The sequence below is a fragment of the Prionailurus viverrinus genome, chromosome C1, assembly GCF_022837055.1.
Source record: "Prionailurus viverrinus isolate Anna chromosome C1, UM_Priviv_1.0, whole genome shotgun sequence".
Classification (NCBI taxonomy): Eukaryota; Metazoa; Chordata; class Mammalia; order Carnivora; family Felidae; genus Prionailurus; species Prionailurus viverrinus.
Window position 1 is genome coordinate 115,265,882 of NC_062568.1, and position 23,260 is coordinate 115,289,141.

General features: G+C 46.0%; 1 protein-coding gene across 1 annotated transcript in view; it reads left to right on the forward strand.

Moving 5' to 3' along the window:
• Positions 1-23,260, forward strand: part of CASQ2 (calsequestrin 2) — a 66,884-nt gene that overhangs the window by 33,940 nt on the left and 9,684 nt on the right. The window contains exons 6-9 of the mRNA XM_047868770.1: positions 2,284-2,357; positions 8,072-8,202; positions 9,661-9,706; positions 16,859-16,913. Coding sequence (XP_047724726.1) covers positions 2,284-2,357; positions 8,072-8,202; positions 9,661-9,706; positions 16,859-16,913 — 306 coding nt within the window. The remainder of the gene's footprint in view (positions 1-2,283; positions 2,358-8,071; positions 8,203-9,660; positions 9,707-16,858; positions 16,914-23,260) is intronic.

Below are 23,260 nucleotides of genomic sequence, written 5' to 3' on the forward strand. Positions count from 1 at the left end.
CACACATAGTTAGACTGGAATGGTCTTGGGAGAAGAGGGTCCTAAGTGATTTGGGACCAAATTAGAAAGGACCTGGAAGAACTGGGGGGCTACATCTACCAAGGAAGTTGGACATGAAGGTTCACATCTGGCTTTAACATGTAGCTATGGATGCTAGTGTTGAAAGAGCATGATAGGAACTCTCTGGGGGGAATTCAGCTGATGTTAAGAATTCCAAACTGGGGGAAATCTGGAGCTTGCGGGGGCGGGGGAGGGTGGTACAATACTCAGAACAGAAACCCCTGAGAGATGGGAAGAAAGGTGAGGAAATGCTAAGATAAGGCTGCAGTAAGCTGGAGGTTGAAGGCTGAATGTTGAGGAGCCTATTCCAGAAGGGGAAACTGGAGGGTCAGTCTGAAGGAGCCAGGATGGAGCTGGTCAGCATCAGAACAGGACGTGAGGGCAGGAATACCTGGGACCACATGAGGTGAGACCGAGCAGGCGGTTAGACCAGGTTCCCTGCAAGACAGCTGCTGTTTGGGCAAGGTTAAAGGTTCAGCCACAGTTTGAAGCACCACCCTGGGGACTTGCCTTGCTCTATCCAACCTTCTTCATCTTAAAAGGGATATAAACTGGTTCCCTAGGGGAAGAAGGGAATTCTCTGGACACAGGTTTAGGCCATTCTTTCCATCAGGGTAGAAGTTAAGGAAGTGGGGAGAGAGTCATCAGGGACAAGGGGGTCAGGGAAGGAGGATTCTGATGGAGCCCACAGCAGCTTTAGATACACATAAATGACTTCAGTATAGCTTAAACACTTCCATTCTCTCCCACCTTCTCTTTGTGCATTCTCCAGACCTCCCACCCATCTTCTTTCCCTCCACCCCCTTCTCTACCCCAACTATCAGTCTATAGGATATATTTTCTGGCTACCCAGTTACTTTTATGGGGGTGGGTTTGTGTGAATGTGTATCAGTCTGTACAGGCATTCTTGTAAATTTTTCAACCCCCCCCCCCATCTGTGTTTATTGTGTTTACCTCTATTCTAGCAACCACATTGCACTGTGATTCTCTAAGGATCCATACCCTCTCTGGGTTGTGAGCCTTTGAGATCAGTGGCTTTGTCTTATATCTTGGTGTTTCCTGAGCCAGTATTATTCTTGAAATGTTTTTGATTGACTATTAGAAAAGTCTTCATGCTCCTAGAATCCTAGCCAAAGCCTATGCTTGTAATGATTAAGGGACAGGGGATTCCACAAAATAGGAGAAAGCTAATCTTAAGAATGAATCATAGGATGACCACTTTTCAGGATTATAGACATTATGCAGAGCCACCACCACCATCATTACCATCACCATCACCTTCACCTCTAAGGCTGAAAGACCAGTGTATTTGCCAGGTAGCTATCCCGATGTAGTAAGGCACAGTATGGCCATCCTCATGTGTCTCATGCCTCTCTTGACCAGTTTGGACTCACGTTTGGGACCAGAGTCAAGCATAGGCTTGATTAATTTTAAATCATCTTCCCAAGGGGTCAGAATAAAAACAAAAACTTAAAAAGAGGGAAAGAGAGGTACCTGGGTGCCTCAGTCAGTTAAGCATCCGACTTTGGCTTAGGTCATGATCTCACAGTCTGTGGGTTTGAGCCCCACGTCAGGCTCTATGCTGACAGCTTGGAGCCTGGAGCCTGCTTTGGATTCTGTGTCTCCCTCTCTCACTGCCCTTCCCCTGTTCACACACTCTCTCTCTCTTTCTCTCTCAAAAATAAAATAAAACATTAATGAGAGGGAAAGAAAAATGAGGATTTACCAAAAGGGGTATTCCTGCTAAGAAGTTTAAAGTACCTGCATGATGTCATCTTTAATTGAGGTTGCTTTACATACTAAGGTGGATTTTCTTCTTAGCACTCATTTATAGTAAGCTGTACTCTCTAGAAGGCACACTTACAACTAGTAGTGAGTTTGAGTGGAAGAACTTTTTCCTTGGGTTTAGAGTCTAATATTCTATTTTCCTTCCTCTCTGAGTTTCCTCCATTTTCTCCTTCCCATTTACAATTCCCAAAAACACATAAAAATGTGGTAAAGGGTTCTTCTTTAGCTCAAGTGAATACCAGTCAATTCAAACTCCTTGGGGGGAAATTGTGGGTTTAAGTAGTACTAAATCATTATCTATCTAAATAATATCTTCTGAATAATTATCCAGTCAGGATTAATTGGCCCCCCACTTTCTCGACATTATTTAAAGAGAGAAATGTCTGCAGTGTGCATCTTGAAAAGGTCTCTTTCTTTGATCTTCTTCCCTCTTAGATTACAAGGCTTTTGAAGAGGCAGCTGAACACTTCCAACCTTACATCAAATTTTTTGCTACGTTCGACAAAGGGGTAAGTACCTGTGAAACCCCGATTTAAATACTTTTGTAGGCACGTAGGATTAAAATTTGAACTTTACACTACTGTTTTCTTCTTTTGGAAACATTAACCATCCTCCATCCATTAATACTTTCTCCAGAAGTGTTAGATATATGGCAGGACATCACTTTTGAATGGGAGAGGGGTACAAAGATGATAAATCCAGAGGATCGAAGAGTATTTCTGAAAACAGTCCATGAAAAGTGATGGACCACCTTTTGCCACCTCGATCACTAAGAGTGGGAGATGCATCAGCGGAGTGTGACAGGACACCGGTCACTGCTTCCTTGTTTTTAGAGAGATTCTCCCCCTTCCCAGGGTTGCATGCTCCCCGCTCTTTTGAGTTAGGATGGGATGGAATGGGGAGGACCACTGGTCATTTGGAGCCTCGCGCGCTTCAGTAAGTTTCCTACATCTCCAAGAGAAGTCCTTGATGTACTTGTCTATAATCCAGTTCTTTCTTTTCTGGATGTGGCAAGTGCTTTCATAAGCCAAAGAACGGCCTATGTGAGGGACTTCGAATCAATGGGTAGTTTATTTGGGGTCTACTGTGGTTGGAGTTCTGACTCCAATGGCTACTATTTATCAAGGGCTTTCCATATGTTGAGTACAACTTGCAATATTGCATTTGTGTGATCTCTAATCATTTCAACAACTTTGAAAGGTAAGAAGTCCCACGTCCCAGATAACAAAACAGAATTAGAAAGATTCAGTAATAACCAAGGTCTCCAGTGAATTAATGGTAGTGCTGCAATCCCTGCCTACGCCCCAAACCCCTGCCCTTTCATTGGTACCACACACTTAAGCAGAATACCCTGTACCTGCCCTTGAGATTCAGAGTGCATGCCCACACACCCACACTCACATAGCAGACACACATAACACAAAAACTCATACGTAACACACATATAAAACACCCACCACACATATAACACATACAACAAACCCAACACACATACATAACACATCACACACGTAAGCACACAACACACAAGGCACATACAACACACACACTCACACAACACACAAATATAACACATACCTCCTCACACACACTTACACTCAAATCCACACCACACTTACCTAGTTATACTCAATACACACATTCACACTCACATCCACACCTCCACATATATGATTCTCTGTCTCTCTCAATCTCTCTCTCTCTCTCTCTCTCTCTCTCACACACACACACACACACACACACACACACCAACTAAAAACCCTAAATCACCATATTTACTAGAACAAATAAATCTAGGACAGACTAAATCCTGATCACATTCAAGTAAAAGTTAGGCAGAGAGTGGCCTACTGAGGAATAAGGTAGTGGGGGAAGGGGTTCTGATGGACCTTTATACTATGAGAAGTTCAAGTATTCTGTGAAGAACAAGAGGAAGCCTGTAAGGAAGCCTGTAGGTGCTGAAGCAGGGAAGGAGTATGACAAAAATAGATCGTATTCAATCTTTGTATATGTGTATATTGAACCACCTCTATGGATAAAAATTCTGGATTAAAAAGGATCCAGAAGAGAGTCTATAATCTGAGTCTTGTAACCTAAACTTGAAGAAAATGTACCGTAACTGGTTGCATTAGAGCCCAAAGAGATCTTGGGCAAGAATGCCAAGAAGAAGAGTAACTATCACTTATCAAGTACTTTTTACATGCCAGGCTTTGTACTGAGAGCTTCACATAGCTGTTTTCGATTATCTCAACGTGCCTATAAAGGGAGGATTAGTATTCTCCGTCAACACAGAATGAAACCAAGGCACCAAGAGATTAAGTGATTTGCTCATGGTCACATAGTGAGTAAGTAGTCAAGCCTGATATAACCTCAGCTCAGCCTGACTTCAAAGTCAATGCCATATACTACTTACTGTACATCAGAGAAAGAAACAATACATGTGAAGCACTTCGCTGGCATCTGGCACATGGTAAACATTCAGCAAATATTAGTCCTGCTGAGCATAAAAGGCAGCCATCTAAGCCCAGGAAAATGGAGGTTGGAAGATAATTTTAGAGAGAAGGGGACGTACAGGGAAGCCTAAACTGAATACATCATTGATGTTCATTTATGATAGGCCAGCAGTGACTGACGTGGCTCCTGGGTAAGAAATCATCTGAGGGAACAGAACCAGGCAGACGGGCTTGGCCAAGCAACAAAGCCTCAGTTCTGAGAAGGGTGGCCCAACGCTGTGTTCAGGGTAGTTTTTGTTTTCAGACGTGCCTCCCAGCCTAACCATATGGCTTCGTGTCTGTGGCCCATGAAGAAGGTGAGGTCAGGCTATAATTAAAAACTCAGAAACCTCTTCACTCAAAACTCTGTAAGACACTGAGTCATAAGTGTCCCCGTTCACATAGCCTTGTTGGATTTTATAACATTTAAAAAGAGAAAGACACTCTGTCTTCCTCTACATGGGACACAGAAAAGCAGTCACACTTAGAGGACTCAGTGTCACTTGGGGCTTGAAAATTGCACCCATCAGTTGGGAGACAGAGCCCAAGACAAGAAGAAGATGGTGAAGTCCAGAAGGCTTGCCTGCTCCCAGCAGCTGCCTCAATGGTGTCCAGCACGGGGCGCTAGTGAAGAAGAGGGAGCTGGAAGAACCTTTTGTTGAGACAGCATGGCAGCCCAGAGGGACACACTAGAGCAGAGGTGCTTTGTAGAGGTGTGAAGTCAGGAGAGTCCAGGGGCAAGGAGGCACTCGTATAGTCTCAAAGAAGAAAAGCCAACTGGCAGAGGTCGAGATGACAAGAGGACTTGGCCACTATTGAGGTGAGGGAGAGAAAGCCAAGAGAAGACTCAAAAATAAGATTGCAAGTCTCTGTTTCGAGACAGCAAAGACTTTGAAGCTACTGAAAACATTAGGGAATCTAGGAAGAAGAATCTACCGAGCAACATAAGGATGGGGTTGATGAGTTCTCTTTCTGCAAGCAGGGAAGACGTATAACTAGAGATGGCTTTCATTTATTTATTCATTTTCTCATTCAGAGAATATTTATTGAGTGTCTTTTATGTGCCAGAAGCTCTTCTAGATGCCAGGAACACAACGTCGAGCAAAACAGATTCCTGTCCCTGTAGAATTTAGAGTTAATGTGGCAGGGGAGGAGGTGAGGTGAAGATGGGAAGACAGAAAGTAAATAAACAAACCAATAAATATGTTATTTTAAATATATGAGTAAGAGAACCATAAAGACACTGAGATGTCAGGGCCGCTAATGTAGATTTGGGAGTTAGTAGTTTCCAACCGCTGTCCATATTGGTATCCCCCAAGGAGCCTTTAAAATCATGGATTCCTGAGCCCTACATCTAGAAGTTGGTGTTTTTTTTATGGTTGTGCCCAGGCCCAGGAATGTGTGTTTTCAGAGAGCTCCCTGGGGAGTTTTACCTGGCCCACAGGTTTGGGACCAGTACTGATTGATCTACGCATCCTGATCCTAAACCAAGCCACAACATCTCTGGAGCAAATGGAGCAAGAGAATCTAAGAGCTAAGGATGGCAGGCTTACTATCCAAGATACCACTGCAAGAGTGGAAGAAAGGGCTTCTCAGGGATACAGAGCGGGGCACTCTGTGGTGGTGGTGGCGGGGATATGGTGACTATCTGCAAAATTTTGTTTGGGTTTCCCAGGACTGAAACTTAAGAACATCACAATCCAACTTTACGTTCATGATCTTAACATCGCAAAGCCAGACACTGGCACTCACGGACCAGACACACACACACACACACACACACACACACACACACACACTGCCTGGATTTAAATTCAGGCTCTATCCCCCTCCACATATGTGATCTTGACAAATTGCATACACAGATTGTGCCTCTGGCTCATTATCTGTAAAATAAGTATAATGATGGTTCTCACCTCAGCAATCCAAGTGAGGATTCATAAAGGACTCAACAGAAAGCACCTTGCACGAGTGCCCGACACAGTGAGCACCCCTTGTGCTTGCTACTATTACTGTTTTCCTGCGTCCTGTCAATTCCCACTTCCTATAAGCACAGTTCCCTTGTTGCGAACATATGTAGTAAGTGAAGTCAGAAACCCAGAATCCAGTGTCATTTTAAGCCCATTCTCTGACGGGCCCAGCTTTGTAAACAACAGTTTGAAAACCCAGACACTGGTTGTGTGGTTGCTGGTTCCCTCCTACACTCCCCACCCCATCATCCACACCACCCCCGGCCCCGTACAAGAGGGGGTATCAGTAAGAAAAAACTCCACACTTCCCTGTCCCTCAAAATCAACATGACCATAAATCTCTTTTGACTGACTGTAGTTCCTAAGAAATGTCTTTTGGAATATAGTGACCTGGAATTAATAGCAATTGATGACAAAAGCCATAGGGACACCAGTGTTGGCTCAGAATGGCCCTCCTTGTATAACAGCTTATGTAATACCCAGTTCCTCCCCCTCCCCAATTAGTCACGGCTGCCCGGGGCCTCTGTACCATCGGTTACCACCACAGGGCGTCAGCTCTTAGGCAATTCCTCTTTCGTTTCAAGGGAACCACTGTTCATCCCTGTGCTTTCTTGGACCACAGCTCTGAACCAGAAAAGAATGGCATTTGATTTTCTACAAAGCGTTGCACATTCCAGGCCTCTCAAATCATTTCACAAAAAGAGATTTGAGCTCAGCAGCTCTGCAGGCGAACACAGCAACCATTCTGCCCTGAGAGCAGACCGTGCGGCCACTTTAATCAAGAGCACCGATGTCTTCCGGGCTACAGGCTGGCTCCCCGAGCTTGTTATTTGGTAGAGGGTGAGCAGTTCACCCTGGCTTGCTGGGTACTAGCCCAGTGTTAGCACTAAGAGTCTGAAGTCTGGGAAAGCCCTCCACTCTGGACCAACCAGGATGGCTGGTCACCCTCTGGCTGGCAACAAAGCGGGCAGTTCCCAGAGCCTGAGAACCCATAGGACAAGCCCTGCACTGAGAGAGAACCCTAGGGCCAGTGCTTTCAGCCTAAATCGAAAGGAGGGGGTAGGAGCTGATTGAGGACGGATTAATGGGTTGACCTCTGATTCTGAGTACTTGTATGCTCTAAATGGTTTCCATCAATTGCCTGTGCTATCAAAATTGGTTCAGTTAAATCCATGCATCCCAGAACACTGAGCTTGCTCTGTTGACATTTGCTTCTTCCCCCAGCCCTGGCAAATACAGTGGCGTGATGATGATTGTGCAATTAGACTTCACACTTTTTATTCCCACTGCTCCCTGCTCCTGCCTGGACCTCATCTGCCAGATAGGTTTTTTCCTTCCTATCGGTCCTTCTCGAGTCAGTTGAGCTAAGCATCGGCGATGAGTTTCTACCATTTCAACATTAAAAAAATTTTTTTTAACATTTATTCATTTTTTGATAGAGACAGAGCATGAGTGGGGGAGGTACAGAGAGAGAGGGAGACACAGAATCTGAAGCAGGCTCCAGGCTCTGAGCGGTCAGCACAGAGCCTGACCCAGGGCTCGAATTCACGGACTGCGAGATCATGACCTGAGCTGAAGTCGGACGCTTAACCGACTGAGCCACCCAGGCACCCCTCTACTACTTCAACATTTAAGTTAAAACTGTAAAGAACACTGTCATGTCTTTGCCAGAAAACTCACGCACTCCTTACAGATGGGCAACCCACTACCACTCTAAACTGGCATTTAAGGAAACTATTGTTGGATTTCTGAATGTTACAGGTTGCAAAGAAATTATCCTTGAAGATGAATGAAGTTGACTTCTATGAGCCATTTATGGAAGAGCCCATTGCCATCCCCGACAAACCTTACACAGAAGAGGAGCTCGTGGAGTTTGTCAAGGAGCACCAAAGGTGCCCCAGATGGCATGCAGGGGATACGGGGTGGTGGTGGTGGTGGTGGTGGTGGTGGAGGTGGTGGTGGTCTAGGGTCTGGGGAAGGGAGAAGAACCTCTTGGTCCTAACATTTTGGGCCTCTCGAGAACAACAACCTGGAGTTCCTGCCCCAGTAGAACTGACGTCAGTAGTATGGCTTTGTTGGTCACTGATCAGTTGGGCAGGGATGTTGCTACCTTTTCTAAATATGGGTCTACACCTGCAAATGGGGTTAGACCACCTCCCCACAATCAGCAAATCCCCCCTAAGTCATAGTAAGATACAAGTCAAATTCCACAATAATAACAGAAGAGATTTAGTGACCGCCAAATACCAAATACCACACTAAGTGCTTATGGAAACTATTTATCTAACATTCAACATTATGGAGTAATTAGTATTATCCCAATTTTACAGATCAAGGAATTGGGCTACGAGTAGTTAAGTAGCTTAGCCATGGCTGAACATTTTATACACAGAACTTCTGGGAGAGGAATATTTGATACGACTTAGAGTCACTGTAGCACAGATCGGCCCACTTTTCCCATAAAGGGCCAGAGAATAAATATTTCAGGCTCCGCGGGCCAGATGGTTTCTGTTGTAATACTCGGCTCTACTGTTGTAGTGTGAAAGCAGCTGTAGACAGCATGTAAACGAATGGGTGTGGCTGTTTCCCAATAAAAGCTTATTTACAAATACAGGAGGCACTGGCTGGATTTGCCCGCCAGCTCTAGTTTGCTGACCCCTGCTCTTGAGGGAGGGACAATACTGAAACATGGAACATGGTGGTGGGTTCACCGCCTCACCACCCACCTTCTCCAACACGTGCCCACGTTGTTCATTGAACCTGGAGCATTATGATTGCATCACCTGGTCATCCTGGTCCCCACAGGGAGGTGGCGTTTGGAGGAGCAAATATCAACGTGTCCAGCGCTATTTGCCAACATTCAGAAAGACATAAAACCATGAGCAAAATAGAGTTTTGCCTGTTCTTCCTAAACATCCCTAAAGAGTTTTTGGGTGATGACCCAATGACAAGACAATGCAGTTCTGGGCTGGAAAAACCAAGACTTTTGTTTTCTCTCCCAGGTGTCCTCATTCTGGGCCTGTTCTGGGTTCTCAGGAGTGTCCCCTGTCAATGGGGAAGGAAATGGCTTCTTGCCCAGGGAATGAGCCCAGCCTGAGCCCTCTGACCCACTGTTTGTAATCCTTGGATCACATGGGTCTGTGAAAAGGCTGGGAGCCTCAGGCTCAGCTCTGTGTGTGACCAAGCAGGGTAGAACAGCTCTGTCTCCTTAGGGGAGATTTCTAGAGCTCTTCACCCCCTTCATGCCCTTGCAGATGAACCAGCATCTCATTGTACATTTCACTGCGCTGAGGCTGCAGCGTCTGCCTTGGAAATCCCTCCTCAAAGAAGCTCACCTTTGTTTTTTTCAGACCCACCTTACGTCGCCTGCGCCCAGAAGATATGTTTGAAACATGGGTAAGAAAGTGGCAAACCCTTTCTGCCTTTTTAGACACGAGTATATTCCCCAAGAGGGGAGTCCCCAAACTTAAACCAAGTTTTATTGTGCTGGAATGGATGTCTGGAGGGTGGAGTATTTGAAACGTGGACAACATTTAAATTAAGTTAAATTAAAGCCCAGTTCTCCATGGACCCGGTTGAAGAGTCTTTGGTACCACTCACTAGGTAAGATTACTCCATCTCTGAGTTGGTTTCCCACAGTGACTACTGGCTTCTGTTGACTGGCAACCAGAGACCCAGGGTCATATAATGGAAGGAGCTCAGGCTGTGGGGTTCATAGAGACGCGGGTTCAAATCCAGAATCTGCTACCTGGTAGGTCTGCATCCTGCATCAAGTTATGTTATCCTTCTGAGCTTCAGTTAGTTTCTGCTTCTCAAATCAGGGCTTTTTGTTAGGGATGAGCAGTGCGAAGAACCCAGAGCGTGGTAGGTGTTTGGCCAGTCAACGGTAGCCCTTTTCATAAATGTCAACTCAAGGCGCTGGAAAGCGCTAAGTCAGATTATTCCCTGGGTCTGTGTCATAGATGATGCGTCAGGTGAGTCAAAAAGATAGATATTGAAAGATGGCCATGGAGGTGCACCTCCCCTCCTACCTCAGCTTTACACAAAATTCCCTAAACGATAACAACCAAAGTCTGTGGAGCATTTTTCAAAGCACGTATCCTCTTAAGCTGGATGTTTCAACAGTTCCAAAGAGTAATGTAGAACAGGTCATATTTAACGTCATTTTACATGGGGCAACTGGTGGTCATGTGGATTAAATTAACCACTCACGGATACAAAACTAATAAGCATTAGATCTTGGGACTTCAGTTTAGATCGTTTGGAACCAAATCTCATGTTCTCTTTAGTAGAGTCCCCTAGAGGAAGCCATGTCCCCATAAGGCACCATTTTGTCAGGGGCTGTTGGGGGAGGAGAAAGGAATTAATATGGAGGCACTTATTTATTTATTTATTCTTTAATTCAGAGCCCAAAGTGACAGATGAACAGAACCATGGAGTAACTTAACACTTTGTGTTTTACTGCCTGGTAGCTTATTTGTACATCTGAGGGCAGAGCAAACATTTCATGGGACACAGAAGAGCAAATAATCCCGTCTGGAGGAGCGGCCTATTTAAGAACAACCCAGTGCTTTGGCAACATATTTTCCTAACATTTAAACCTTTCAAAAATTTAACCTTAAAATTTTTTTTTAATGTTTATTTATTTTTGTGAGAGAGACAGAGCATGGGCAGGGGAGGGGCAGAGGAAGAGAGGGAGACACAGAATCCAAAACAGGCTCCAGGCTCTGAGCTGTCAGCACAGAGCCCGATGCGGGGCTCGAACCCATGGAAGGACCGTGAGATCATGACCTGAGCTGAAGTCGCACGCTCAACCGACTGAGCCCACCCAGGCGCCCCTCAAAAATGTAACCTTTAGGAGGTCTTGTGACAAGACTTAAAAATAACAAAAGCATATAACAGTGCTTTAAAAATAATATTCCTTTAAAAACATTTTTACCTTTTACTTAAAATAATTTCAGACTTACAAAAAATAATGTAAAGAATTCCATGATCTGTTTACCAGATTCCCCGAATGTTAGCATTTTATCTCCTTTGCTTTATCACACACTTCTGGACAGATACAGATATAGACTTTTTTCCCGCTGAGTTATTTGAGAGTCAGTAGCAGATACAACTCCCCTTACCTCTAAATACTATAGACGTTTTCTAAAAACAAGGAATTTCTCTCATAACCACAGTATACTTACCAAAATCAGGAAATTAGTAAAATTCTATTTCATCTATGGACCTTATTCAAATTGACCAGTGTCTCACTAGTGCCCTGTATAGAACAAAAAAAAAAAAAAATATGTATATATATATATATATATATATATATATATACATATATTTTTTTTTCTTGGCCCAGGATCTGATCTTGGATCTCACATTCATACTTTGTTGTTATGTTTCTCTAAGTTGTCTTTAATCCCAAATAGGCTCTTGATGTTTATCTTTCATGACACAAAGTACCATTTTATATTTTATTTTATTTTGTTTTATTTTATTTTATTTTATTTTATTTTATTTTATTTTATTTTATTTCGTTTTATTATTTATCTCCTCTCATCTCATCTCATCTCATCTTATCTTTGAGAAAAAGCAAGAGAGTGCACATGAGCAGGGGAGGGGCAGAGGGAGAGAGAGAAAATCTTAAGCAGCTCCATGCTCAGCACAGACCCCAGCTCGGGGCTTGATCACTTGACACTGGGATCATGACCTGAGTTGAAATCAAGAGTCGGATGCTCAACCAACTGAGCCACCCAGGCACCCCACAAAGTACCATTTTATTTTATTCATTTTATTTTTTAATTATGATTTTTTTTAAAGTGTTTATTTTTGAGAGAGAGACAGAGCATGAGCAGGGGAGGGGCAGAGAGAGAGGGAGATACAGAATCTGAAGAAGGCTCCACGCTCCAGGCTGTCAGCACAGAGCCTGACACGGGGCTCAAACTCACAACCATAAGATCATGATCTGAGCCGAACCTGGATGCTTAACTCACTGAGCCGCCCAGGGGCCCCCACAAAGTACCATTTTAAATTGAGAGTGATTCTCACTGTTCTATTGTGCTATGGCCTTTATTCTTAGTTCTTTTTATTTTCTTCATCCCTAAGAGATGCCCTGCCTTCAAGCCTTTTCTCACTGACACAGCATATCACACCCAAGACACCACGTGCTATGGCACAAGAGCCTGTGTCCTGCCCCTCCCCCTGACCACAAACACCCTGCCATCCCAAACCGCCCAGTAGAAATGCTCCTTCTCATTATGTCAGAGGCAGATGTTCAGAAAGACCCTTCCACTGTCTGGCTTCACTGGAAGTCATTCTCTGCTTCCTTTTCACTTAAGGAAAAAGGCTTACGTTACAGCCTTTTGCTATGATATAACAATGACGGCTGGTATTTTCTACATTATTACATATTCAGTTGTTTTCTAATCAGGAAAGGGCTGTGTATTAAACCTGCTAGAGGAAAGGGCAGCTAGACTGGTTTCCTTCTTTCCTACACCCCATCATGGAAAACCCACATGACTTCCCCAGAGGCCATAACCAGACCTAACCAACCCCAAGTCTCCATCTAGGGCGGGAAGCCAGGACAGACCCTTCCAGCATCATATTTCCATCCTTAAAAAGGAGAAGTCAGAGGGATTTCTGGGGAGCCACCCTCCATGCACCTTCCCCGTCCACCTTTGCCCACCTAGAAGAGCTCTGCTCCAAAGAACAGCACCTCCATGGGACACTTGGCTGCAGCAAATGAAACTACAGATGCTGGAGAAAGTGACCAGTTAGTGAACTTGGAAGTCTTTAACTTCACCACCCACTTCCCTAGACATTGCAAAATATTTAAATAAGATAGAAAAACTAAGTCAAGCTAGAGCACCTAGTGGCTTTTCTCTTTCCCCAGCTGTGCGGGTTTTTAAAGCAGCAAGCCATAAAAAACACAGAATTGAATATTACTAAAGAAATTGGTGGCCAGCAATACTTGCTGTGTATAAATCGAATAGCTATTTGTTTGCTTAGAATATTTAAAGAATATCAAGGTGGGGCAAGGTGGTCCAAACTGAGTGCTGATGTGTCCTTCCTCTTTGACACTTTATCTTCCAACCGGCTCGCCATGCTGGCAAGTGGTCAGAGTCCCGGGAAAAAGCCCACAGGGATGGGAGTCAATAGTTCCTTGGAAAATAATCCTCTGTCTGTGGCAGTAACAAAGTAGTACTTCTAAAAGGGGTGGGGGTGGGGCAGAAACTTCCAGATAAGCCCCTGGAGCATCCCATTGCACCAGGGAGTCTTCAGTTTTAAGTGCATGTTTTTTCCTTTGCATCTCTCCACTCAACAAGAGTACTAAACCTTCAACAGAACCTGGAAGGAAACAGAGCAAAACAGGAACAGTTGTAATTAATTTATCTGGTTGGTGGGTAACTAGTTTCTTCTTGGAATCTAATATTTTGTAGATTTTTCAACAAGTGTTTAAGATTCTGATCACCATATTCTTTTTTTTTTTTTAAGTCAATGGGCATTAATAAGAACCTATTACATTGTGCTAAGCACAGGGGTTGTAAAAATGAACATTGCTGTCATGTCCTTAGGAGTTCAAGGTTGAGCAAATGAAACAGTCTCAAAATGTATAAACCAGTCCAGTGTGTTGATGCTATGACAGATGGACATACAAAGTGAAAGAGAATTCAGAGTAAAGTATTCACCAAAGTAATTCTAGATCTCCAGTTCTTTGGGGGATCTGGGGCTCAGTCACTTTACATAAAGGCCCCTTATCAGCCTCCTTTAACTTAAGAGTCACTAATCTGAGTTTGAAACACCTACACACCCTACAGGGGACAACAGATTCATGGAACCCATTCTACTGCTTTAGGTGATGTCAAGGAAGAAAACTTTCCTCTACCCTCTTATGTTTAGTATTGAAGGCCTGCAAATTAAACTGACAAAATACAGATTAGCATGAGCAAAAAACAGATTTAATGACTGATTATGCATGGAAGTTTACAAGGAAATGTGACTCAAGAAGGGGCTTAGCATCTTAATTGGAAATGGAAGAGGCAGGGGGCAGTTCTGGGAGAATAGGTGACCTGTTAGAAGGTTGAGGTAAAAGAGAACTTATGGAAAAACAAATGACTTTTTTGGAAAGAGAAATGGGCCCTTGGGGAATAGATGGGAGACTTGATAGTTTTGTGATAATATCTATCTGAGAAATTAGAGCTACTTTCGGGGAGCGGGTTGATGACAATTGAATTCTTGTGGGCGGCTCTGCTTTTAGGTAGGTAAAGGATTTCAGGAATTCATATGCCTTCGGCTCAAAGTAACTTTTATGCCACAGTGGCTTATTCTGGACCTCCTTCAGTGAGAAAGTACAAGCATGTGGGGCCACACAGAACTGACTGGAATCCCAGCCATGTCCATGCTAGTTCTGTGGCTTTAGGTAAGTCACTTCAATTCTTTAAGCACTAAACAGGAATAAGACTTTCATTTGCGATTTCAAAATAATGTACTTACAAAGTACTGATACAAAAAATGGCAAGTGGCAGATACTATTGTGGCCGTTTTAACCATTGTTATTTCAAGGCGTAATCCCTTCCCTGCGAGAGCTTGCCATCTGGTTGGGAAGGGAATATTGGTGCTATTAAAAAGATAGTTTCCAAGGCAATATGATCCAAAGACCAAATGGGTGATCTGGAGCGAAGGCTGTGGGGTTCGGAGAAAGCCCCTGGGTGGTCTCAGTCGTATGGGTGGCCATCTTGGTCCTTCCTCACTCATGCATGTTGGGTTCTCACTGAGCAACCCTGATTTCTAGGCTTGCCCGTGGATTCTCGCTCTGTGAGTTTATTACTGAAAATATCTGGCACCCAGCATGCACCCGCTTCTTTGCAAGTGTTAAGCACAGGGCTGTGTGCTGAATCTTTGAGCCCCATCAGTCCGCCATCCAGGCACCGTCTTAGGCCTGGGGAGTGACAGGCATATTATGAGCAGACTCTTAGCAAACAAATATAGATTCTTAATTCCAAAACCAATTTCCAAATGCATTCCAGAAGCACACACAGAAATGAAGCCTGCTCCACAGAGTTAATACTGCTCACTTCCAGCTGATGGCAGGAGACAAGAGACACAGGATCGCCTAATGAGAACTGATCAGGATATTCTCTTTGGCGATAATAGCAAATGTAAAACAGTCAAACCTCAGACTCCCCTTCTGGTTGCTGTCGGATTTGTGTAATAAACTTGCACACAGACGCGCGCACACACGTATATATCCGTGCAATTCAATTCCCCAGGGCATCTGACCAAGCCCAGGCCCACTCTCTTGTTTTTAACAATAATATTTTCCATTTAATCTCTCTTAGAATTTTTGGAGGTTTTGTCCATTCCAAACTCAAAGGGAAAAAAATTAGCATTTAGATAGGATTGCACCAGCATTAAAATCAATTGAAATGAAAACAGAGGATCATGGGAGGGTTGAGATGCCTGGAGTTTTTTCTATAGGATGATTCTAGTGTGACAGCCAGGGTGCCCAGTGACTCCCTTTCATTAGTATTCACTCAGATTTGTCCCCAGTGCCTCCTTCTTATACATCTTCCTCTCCGTGTTTTTTGGGGAATCATGGTTCTCATCACAGAGGGTCCTCCAAAGCTCCTGCTATGGATGGGATGGGGTGGATTAATGCGAAGGAGACACAGGTGTATGTATGGTCCTTTCTGTCCAGGATGTAGAAACATGGAGTGCCACTTGCCCACAGATGTCAAATAACTGCTGGATTCTTGGCCTGGCCCCGGGCCTCCACAGCCACACCCACTTGTCAGTGTCACACCCTCAGCTTTCACTAGCTCCCACATCCACTCTTCCCACAGCCCCCGACACTCATAGAAATCCGTTACAGGCCTTTACTGCTTCGGCAAGCTTTGGGACTCAAGCAGAAAGGACCCCAAGGAAAGAAACCTGGAAAGTCAACGTCAGCAAGGTGCCCCTTACTGACTACAAAGGTTCTTCAACAGGAGGTGTGTTAGCGGAGAAACCCTATGCTTGTAGATTCTTGTGTGAACAGAACAGACCCACGTCCTAATTTGCCTCAGAGTCCTGTCTGCTGTCAGTTTGCGGCCGGTTGCAGGGTCCGTCAGCAGCATTCAGAAGTTCCCCTAATCACTGGTTCTGGCGGTGAATTCTCGAAACACAGGCCGACAACGGCGTTTACTGAGCTAGGTGCAGAGTGCTTGCTGCCCTCAGAGTGCCTGACAGGCCAGACTCACGTTTTTCCTCCTTGTGCCTTTTACTGCAGCTCTCCTGGACCCAGCAGCCCATGGGAGTGAGGCCCTGTCAGTGCTGATGTGTGTAGTGGTGTTTTCCTGTCTCGCAAACCCATTTATCAAACAGCACGTGTTCCGCCCAGTTGCTCGTCAATATTTCCTTCCTTACTGTGCGCCCCTCTGTTCCCCTGGCCCCCGTGTCCACTGCCCCTCCGCCACCTTCCCGCTGCCCATTTCCGTTCCAGCCTCCCTGTCTGTCTCTGACTTGCTCCTTAGTATCTCTCCCCCTGGGAGCGTAACCTTTGATTCTTTTCTCCTCCAGGAAGATGATTTGAATGGGATCCACATTGTGGCCTTTGCAGAGAGGAGTGACCCAGGTAGGAAACCCCCAATCTTCCCCTTTGCACCTTGAGCAAGATCTGCCTTCTCACCTTTGCCGGCCCTCATTCCTTTCTCTTCCCTCACTTCCTGTCTGCAAGGCCACTGCAAGATATTGGGCACCCCCTGGTGGTCGCTTGTTACGTAGGACTTCATTTTCAGTTGTGCTGGTGGCTAAGGGATGTGGATGAATCATAACCTCATTCTGTTCTGCTTAACTGGCCAAACTAGGAAGGAGCACTGAGTACTGGGGAGGATATGAAAACATCCTAGCTTTACAGGGTGTGTGTGTGTGTGTGTGTGTGTGTGTGTGCGTGTGAGTGTGTGAGAGAGAGAGAGAGAGAGAGAGAACTTCTGTTCACATTAAGTTTATTTACCAGTGTTGTGATCTAGCCTATATAAATAACAATCCTATGTTAGAATTACAACAAATGTACCCTTTGGTTTGTAAAATCCTGTATGTGCTTGGGAAACTTCATAGAAAATATTCCCTCAAATAATGAGAACTGGACAAAACTAGCAGTTAATTTCTCAAGTGCAAAATAACCCTATAAATGGATGAGTAACTTGGTTTTATTTGGGAACCTGGATGACTATTTCCTGGCTTCACTCTTTTTTTTAAATTAATTTATTTATTTTGAGTGGGGGTCGGGGGCAGAGAGAGGGAGAGATAGAATCCCAAGCAGTCTCAGTGCTGTCTGCACAGAACCCAACCGTGAGATCATGACCTGAGCTGCGATCAAGAGTCAGACGCTTAACCGACTGAGCACCCAGATGCCCCTTGGCTTCACTCTTTTTCACATCCGTGAAGAGTGAAGTGCAGGAAAAATCAATATTGCTGGCGGTAAAATGCTAGGTCCCTTTGGCAATGCCCTGTGAGATAAATCGTCCCCAAAGGGAAAGTGTGAGTGGACATTCTGAAGTGTGTTTGGGGAGACCTGGCAAATCCAGATTGCAACCAGGGAAGGCAGGGAATTTCATTTAGGATGGCTAAACAGCCAGGCCTTGGGCCATAAGGTGCCCGGGCAGGGATTCCAAACCTGCCAGCACAGAGAAGCACAAGCACCAAAGCCACCTGGGGCTGGTTATAACAGGACCTTCAGAAACCTGTAATTTCACAGAACTCCGAGGTGAGTTAGTTAACACAGCATTGGGTTTGGGAACTGCCGCTCCAGGCAATGTAGGACTGTGGCCTTTGCCTGGGGCCTCTTGTATACTCATAGAGACAACCAGGAAGCTCCGAGAAGCTGAGCAAACTTCCCACGAGGGCACAAGGAATTAGTGGTAGGTCATGAGGGAGCCAGAGATGGTCTTGGCCATCAGTGCTTACCTGGTCCTTGTGCAGTGCCTTGACGAATAGTAGATACTCAATAAACAGCTGTCGGGAGGTGATCAGATCAGCACGTGACTGACCAAGACTGAGCCCCAAGACTCCACTGCCATGCTGTTAATACATTATCAACCTGCGCAGTTCTTACAGATTGAGACTTAAATGTTGTTATCATACAATTTTTAATCAAACTTGAGAGATAATCCCTACATGACAATATTCACTTTAAAAAATTGTTTTTATTGCTTATTTATTTTTGAGAGAGAGAGTGGGAGCAGGGAGGGGCAGAGAGAGAGAGACACACAGAATCCGAAGCAGGCTCCAGGCTCTAAGCTGTCAGCACAGAGCCCGACATGGGGCTCGAACTCACGGGCCATGAGATCATGACCTGAGCTGAAGTCGGGTGCTTTAACCGACTGAGCCACCCGGGCGCCCCAACAGTATTCACCTTTTTCAAGTGTGTGATTCGGTGTAGCTTTAATATATTCACAAAGCTGTGTTCTATCTAGTTCCAGAATGTTTTCAGGCCCTCAGAAGGAAAGCCCACGCCTATCAGCAGTGGCTCCCGTTTCTCCTCCCCCAGCCCCGGGCAGCCAATACTCCACTTTCTATGTCCATGGATTTGATTATTCTGGACATGTCATAGAAGTGGAATTATGTAATCTGTGGCCTTTTACGCCCGGCACCTTTCGCTTGGCCTAATGTGTTCGAGGTTCTCCATTATGCAGCATGCATGCATCAGTAATTCACTCCGTGTTAGGGCCAAACACTGTTCCATTGTATCAAGACCAAATGTATGCTCCAAACAAATTATCTGAGGGTTTTCTCCTCCCTTTTTTTTTATTAAAAGTTCTGAACGTCCACTCTGTCTCAGTTTTCCCATCACTGACTTGCAGAGTTGAAAAAACTCTCCCAGGATATCTAGTCTTTGACTAAAAAAGAAAAGCCCGAATGGTTCCAGCTTCTCTCCACAGTTTCTGGCTACCCCTCTGCCCCTGGAGGAGAAAATAGCAAAGGAAGCCAATTGCCCAGGGTTTACAAGGTATAATCAAACAGAGTCGGATTCCTGGTGTTGTGTGAACAGAGATGGAATTGCCATCAGCAGCAGTGTGCTGGCCAGACTCAGGGTGGGGGTGGGGGGGCTTCCTCCCTCCCCACCCCCACCCTGCCCCACCTGCTCCCTTCCAGGATGGTGGGGGAAGCCTGTCTGGCTCTTCGGAACAATGGAACAAAGAGGCCTCCAAGAAGTTGTAGGAACCTGTTTGACAGAGATTGCTGCTGTAATGAATCAAGCTCCTGAAACTACTTTCACCTCCTCCCTGCACAAATATCCCTGGGCCCGAAGCTGTGTCTTTCCCCAAAGGAGCCCAAGCTTGGGCTTGTTACTGAGAAGCGGGAAGAAATGCACTGAAAGAGGGGGCGTGTGGTCTCATAGCAGATTTTTTCATCAAGGGAGGGCCTGGCCCACTCAGGCCTAGGAAAGGGAAAGGCTTTTCTGCGAAAGTCCAGACTGTGTGGCTAGTCAGTCATTATCCGAAGGTCACTGATGTGTAACCCGGGGCTGAGGGGCCTGGCTGCAGGACTAGGAATTTCATTCCTGCCCAGACAGTGGCTGCTCATATACCTTTGTTCTTGCTAACAAGCTGTACATGGCCGATTGCCCCAACCAAATCCTTACCCGCTGGCCAAAGAACGATCGTACATCCAGGAAGTGCATACGATTCTCCTTAAAGAGCTAACAGTCTTGAGGAAACGCGCTATACGGAGATGACCTCATCCGGTCCCCAAAGCCACGCTGCGATATATGTGCGATTATTGTCAACCCAGCTCAGATGAGAAAAGCGGGTTTTAGAAGTTAAATGACCCAACTCACTTGCTGTATCTAAGCCAAGATTCAAATTCCAGCAGGCTTTCTTGACCTCCGAATCCGTCCTGATTATGATGAAATAAATGGTCATGATCACTTGTCTGCTTATGAGACAGAACCCCACGCGGGCGTCCCATTTTACAACTGAGGAAGCTGAGGCCAGGGTGGCCTGCTGGGGGAAGCAGAGCAGGAATGAGCTGTCTGGCTTCCTTCACAGGAAGGCCTTGCTGCAGACTTGGGGGCCCCTCCCAGTTACCACCTCAGTGGCCTCCAGTGATCACTCGGCCCGCCCTCCTTCCTCTCTGCTGCCCTTCACAACCCCCTCCACCTCCACCATGTGAAAGACACAGAGAAGTTCCATAGTGTGTGCTCGAGATCACATGGCCAGAGGCAGAGCAGACACAGGAGCTTCGATTTCTTGCCGGCGCAGCTGAGCACCCTACCTGCCGGGCCACCTGGCCCTAGATGGGCTCTGAGCATGCGCAATGCAGCTGGAGCGTGGAGATGGGGAGGGGGCAGGGAGGGGTGGGCAGGGAGGGCAGGAGAAAGGGGGAAGTGAGAAGAGAGTGCCAAGTAAAGGAGGGAGGTCAGCCGTCCTCCCCGCTGTCCACTGATGTTCCCAGATTTGGAATACGACCGTCTATCCTAGTGATCTGGGTCCCTCAAGGGCTCTTCTCCGACCGGTCCTGACAATGCCAGCTGTGAGCTTGGTTCCCAGACTTCAGAGCCTGCTCTCTGGGCCCTGGAAGGACACGTCTGGCGCTCTGTTCTCGCCCCAGATCCCAGGCCCTGTGTGCGGCTCCGTCTTCCTCCTCCAGAGCCTCTCCTGCTCCTGCGCTCAAGATGCCCCCGGAGCCACAGTTTGACAGGTTTGAAAACGAACGCCTCTCCTCTGCCGCCCCTAGATGTGTCTGCATCAGGCTGACATCTTCTTTATAACACCTGCTGAAAGGTTCGCAGACTGGCGTTTCTACATGAGCGAATGCTGGATGGATATCCTCCAAGGGCCCAGGGAATATTCGCACTAACAAGCTGGAAACGCAAGGACGGGCTGCCGTGTGCAGGCGCGGATTGGCCCCAGAATGAACGTCTCCAAGCCCTGTTCCAACCGGATTGCAACCACCTGAGGTTCTTACGAAATGCTTTTGAGACCAGTTGTCTGCAGTGGGCATGCTGACTGCTTATTTGAGCTTCCAAATGCAAATCTGATTTATCGAACTTAGCATTTGGGGTTCTTGCTAAGTGCTAACTGTGCATGTATCACAACCCTATGTACTAGGTATGGTCCTTATCATCTTCCCTGATGTACAGATGAGGAAACGAAGGTATGGAGAACTTAAATAACGTCACCAGGTCACATAGCTAAGAAGTGGTCGAACTGGGGCTCAAATCCAGGCCCCCAGCCCCTGGGCTTGGCTCTGAGATACACAGGTCTCTGCCAGACAGAGCCCTGGCTCCTGTCACGGCTGGGACTGTCCCCCAGGGCTTGGTCCAGCCTCATTCCCACCAGATCCTCCCTGCCTGGGAGGAGGAGAGCATAATCACCAGTTTCCCCTCCCACAGACCTGTGATTCCCAGAGGCCTCTCGCCTGCCGTGGGAAACCTGGCTCCACACTGGCCCTCAGCGCTGGGTCATGGGACGTCAGGTTCCAAGCCTGTGTGGCAGGGAGGGAGTCACAGTTCTCACAGTGCCAGGTCCCTCTTCTTTATTTAGGTCGATCTCTGAGACTCCAGTCACACTCAGGGACACCGCTGAGTTAGCCAACCAAACACACTGGGGCTGGGAGGAAGAGGGGGCGCGGCCCTGTCCACCTGCTCCAGAGGACGCTGCCCCCATGCTGTTTCCTGGAGCCCCGTGCTTCCCTACTATTGAAGCTTTCACACTCAGCTTGCAAATCTCAGGCACAACTTTGAGGGAAGAAGATGGCAACAGCTTTGGCAGGAGTGCCAAACTCTCAGAGGGAAAACGACAGCGGAAATGGCTCTAGACGTGCAGCCCAAAAACCTGAGTTACAGTCCTGGCTCTGCCCCTTGCTCTCAGGTGACGCCGGGCAAGCCACATACTCTCCTTGTGTCTCAATTCCATCCTCTTTAAAATGGAGATACTAAGATCTTCCTAACCCCATCAGGACCAGATGTGAAGATTAAATGCAGAGACTAGTCCTGTAGTTGTTTTGGTGTCTAAATAACTACTGGCCCCCCAAAAGCACAGAATAATATTTCCTCCTTTTTTTTTAAATCTAGCTTTTTAAAAAATCATGGACTATTCCTTCTGAAAGATACATGGGGGTGCCCGGGCGGCTCAGTCGGTTAAGCATCCACTTCTTGATTTTGGCTCAGGTCATAATGTCACGGTTGTGAGATTGAGCCCCTCGTAGGCTCTGCCTGAGAGATTCTCTCTCTCCTTCTCCCTCTGCCCCTCCCCCACGCACACACATGCCCACTCTGCACACACATTCTCTCTGTCCCCCCCACCCAAAAAAAACAATTAAAGATATACAGCCACACTCTTACAAGGTCTCTAAGCTTAGTGCATCACTGATGAAGTAAACATTTATTCATTTCAAATCCACCTATTTATTCATGTGATTCCAATTGTGGGCTCATCTGCTTTACATTGAATAACAAAAGTGAAATATGGCTTCCTACACCTGCCTTCCTGGTCAGAAATGGAGGGCCCATCATGGCTGTTTCCCTTTCCCAAGATACCTGCTTGGACACCTGTTTTACAAAGAAACAGAAGCTGTCCCTAAGAGGAAATTGAACTTGTAACTTACAATTTTAGCAACTAAATGCCTGGGAAACCAATCTAGCTACCTTAACCCAGCTTTCCCAGATGCATGAGAATCCATTCCAGCAGGTCTACATTCAACGCTGAGATAAAGGGGAGAGAATGTATCTATCAGGCTGTGAACCTTGAATCAGGAATATCCAAGTTAGCTTAATGACTTTAGAACAAAGAAGACAAATCTTGCTCTAACCCACATATTGAGGCAAGATTCTCACAGCTACACCTACTGGCACAGCCACCCTGAAGCCTTCAGTCATAGAGTCATTAACAGGGGCCGGAAGGAACCACCCCATCACATACTGTCTCCCTGTGTAACTTCCTATGAGTCTGTCTTCTCTATTGCATGGGGCCAAGACTG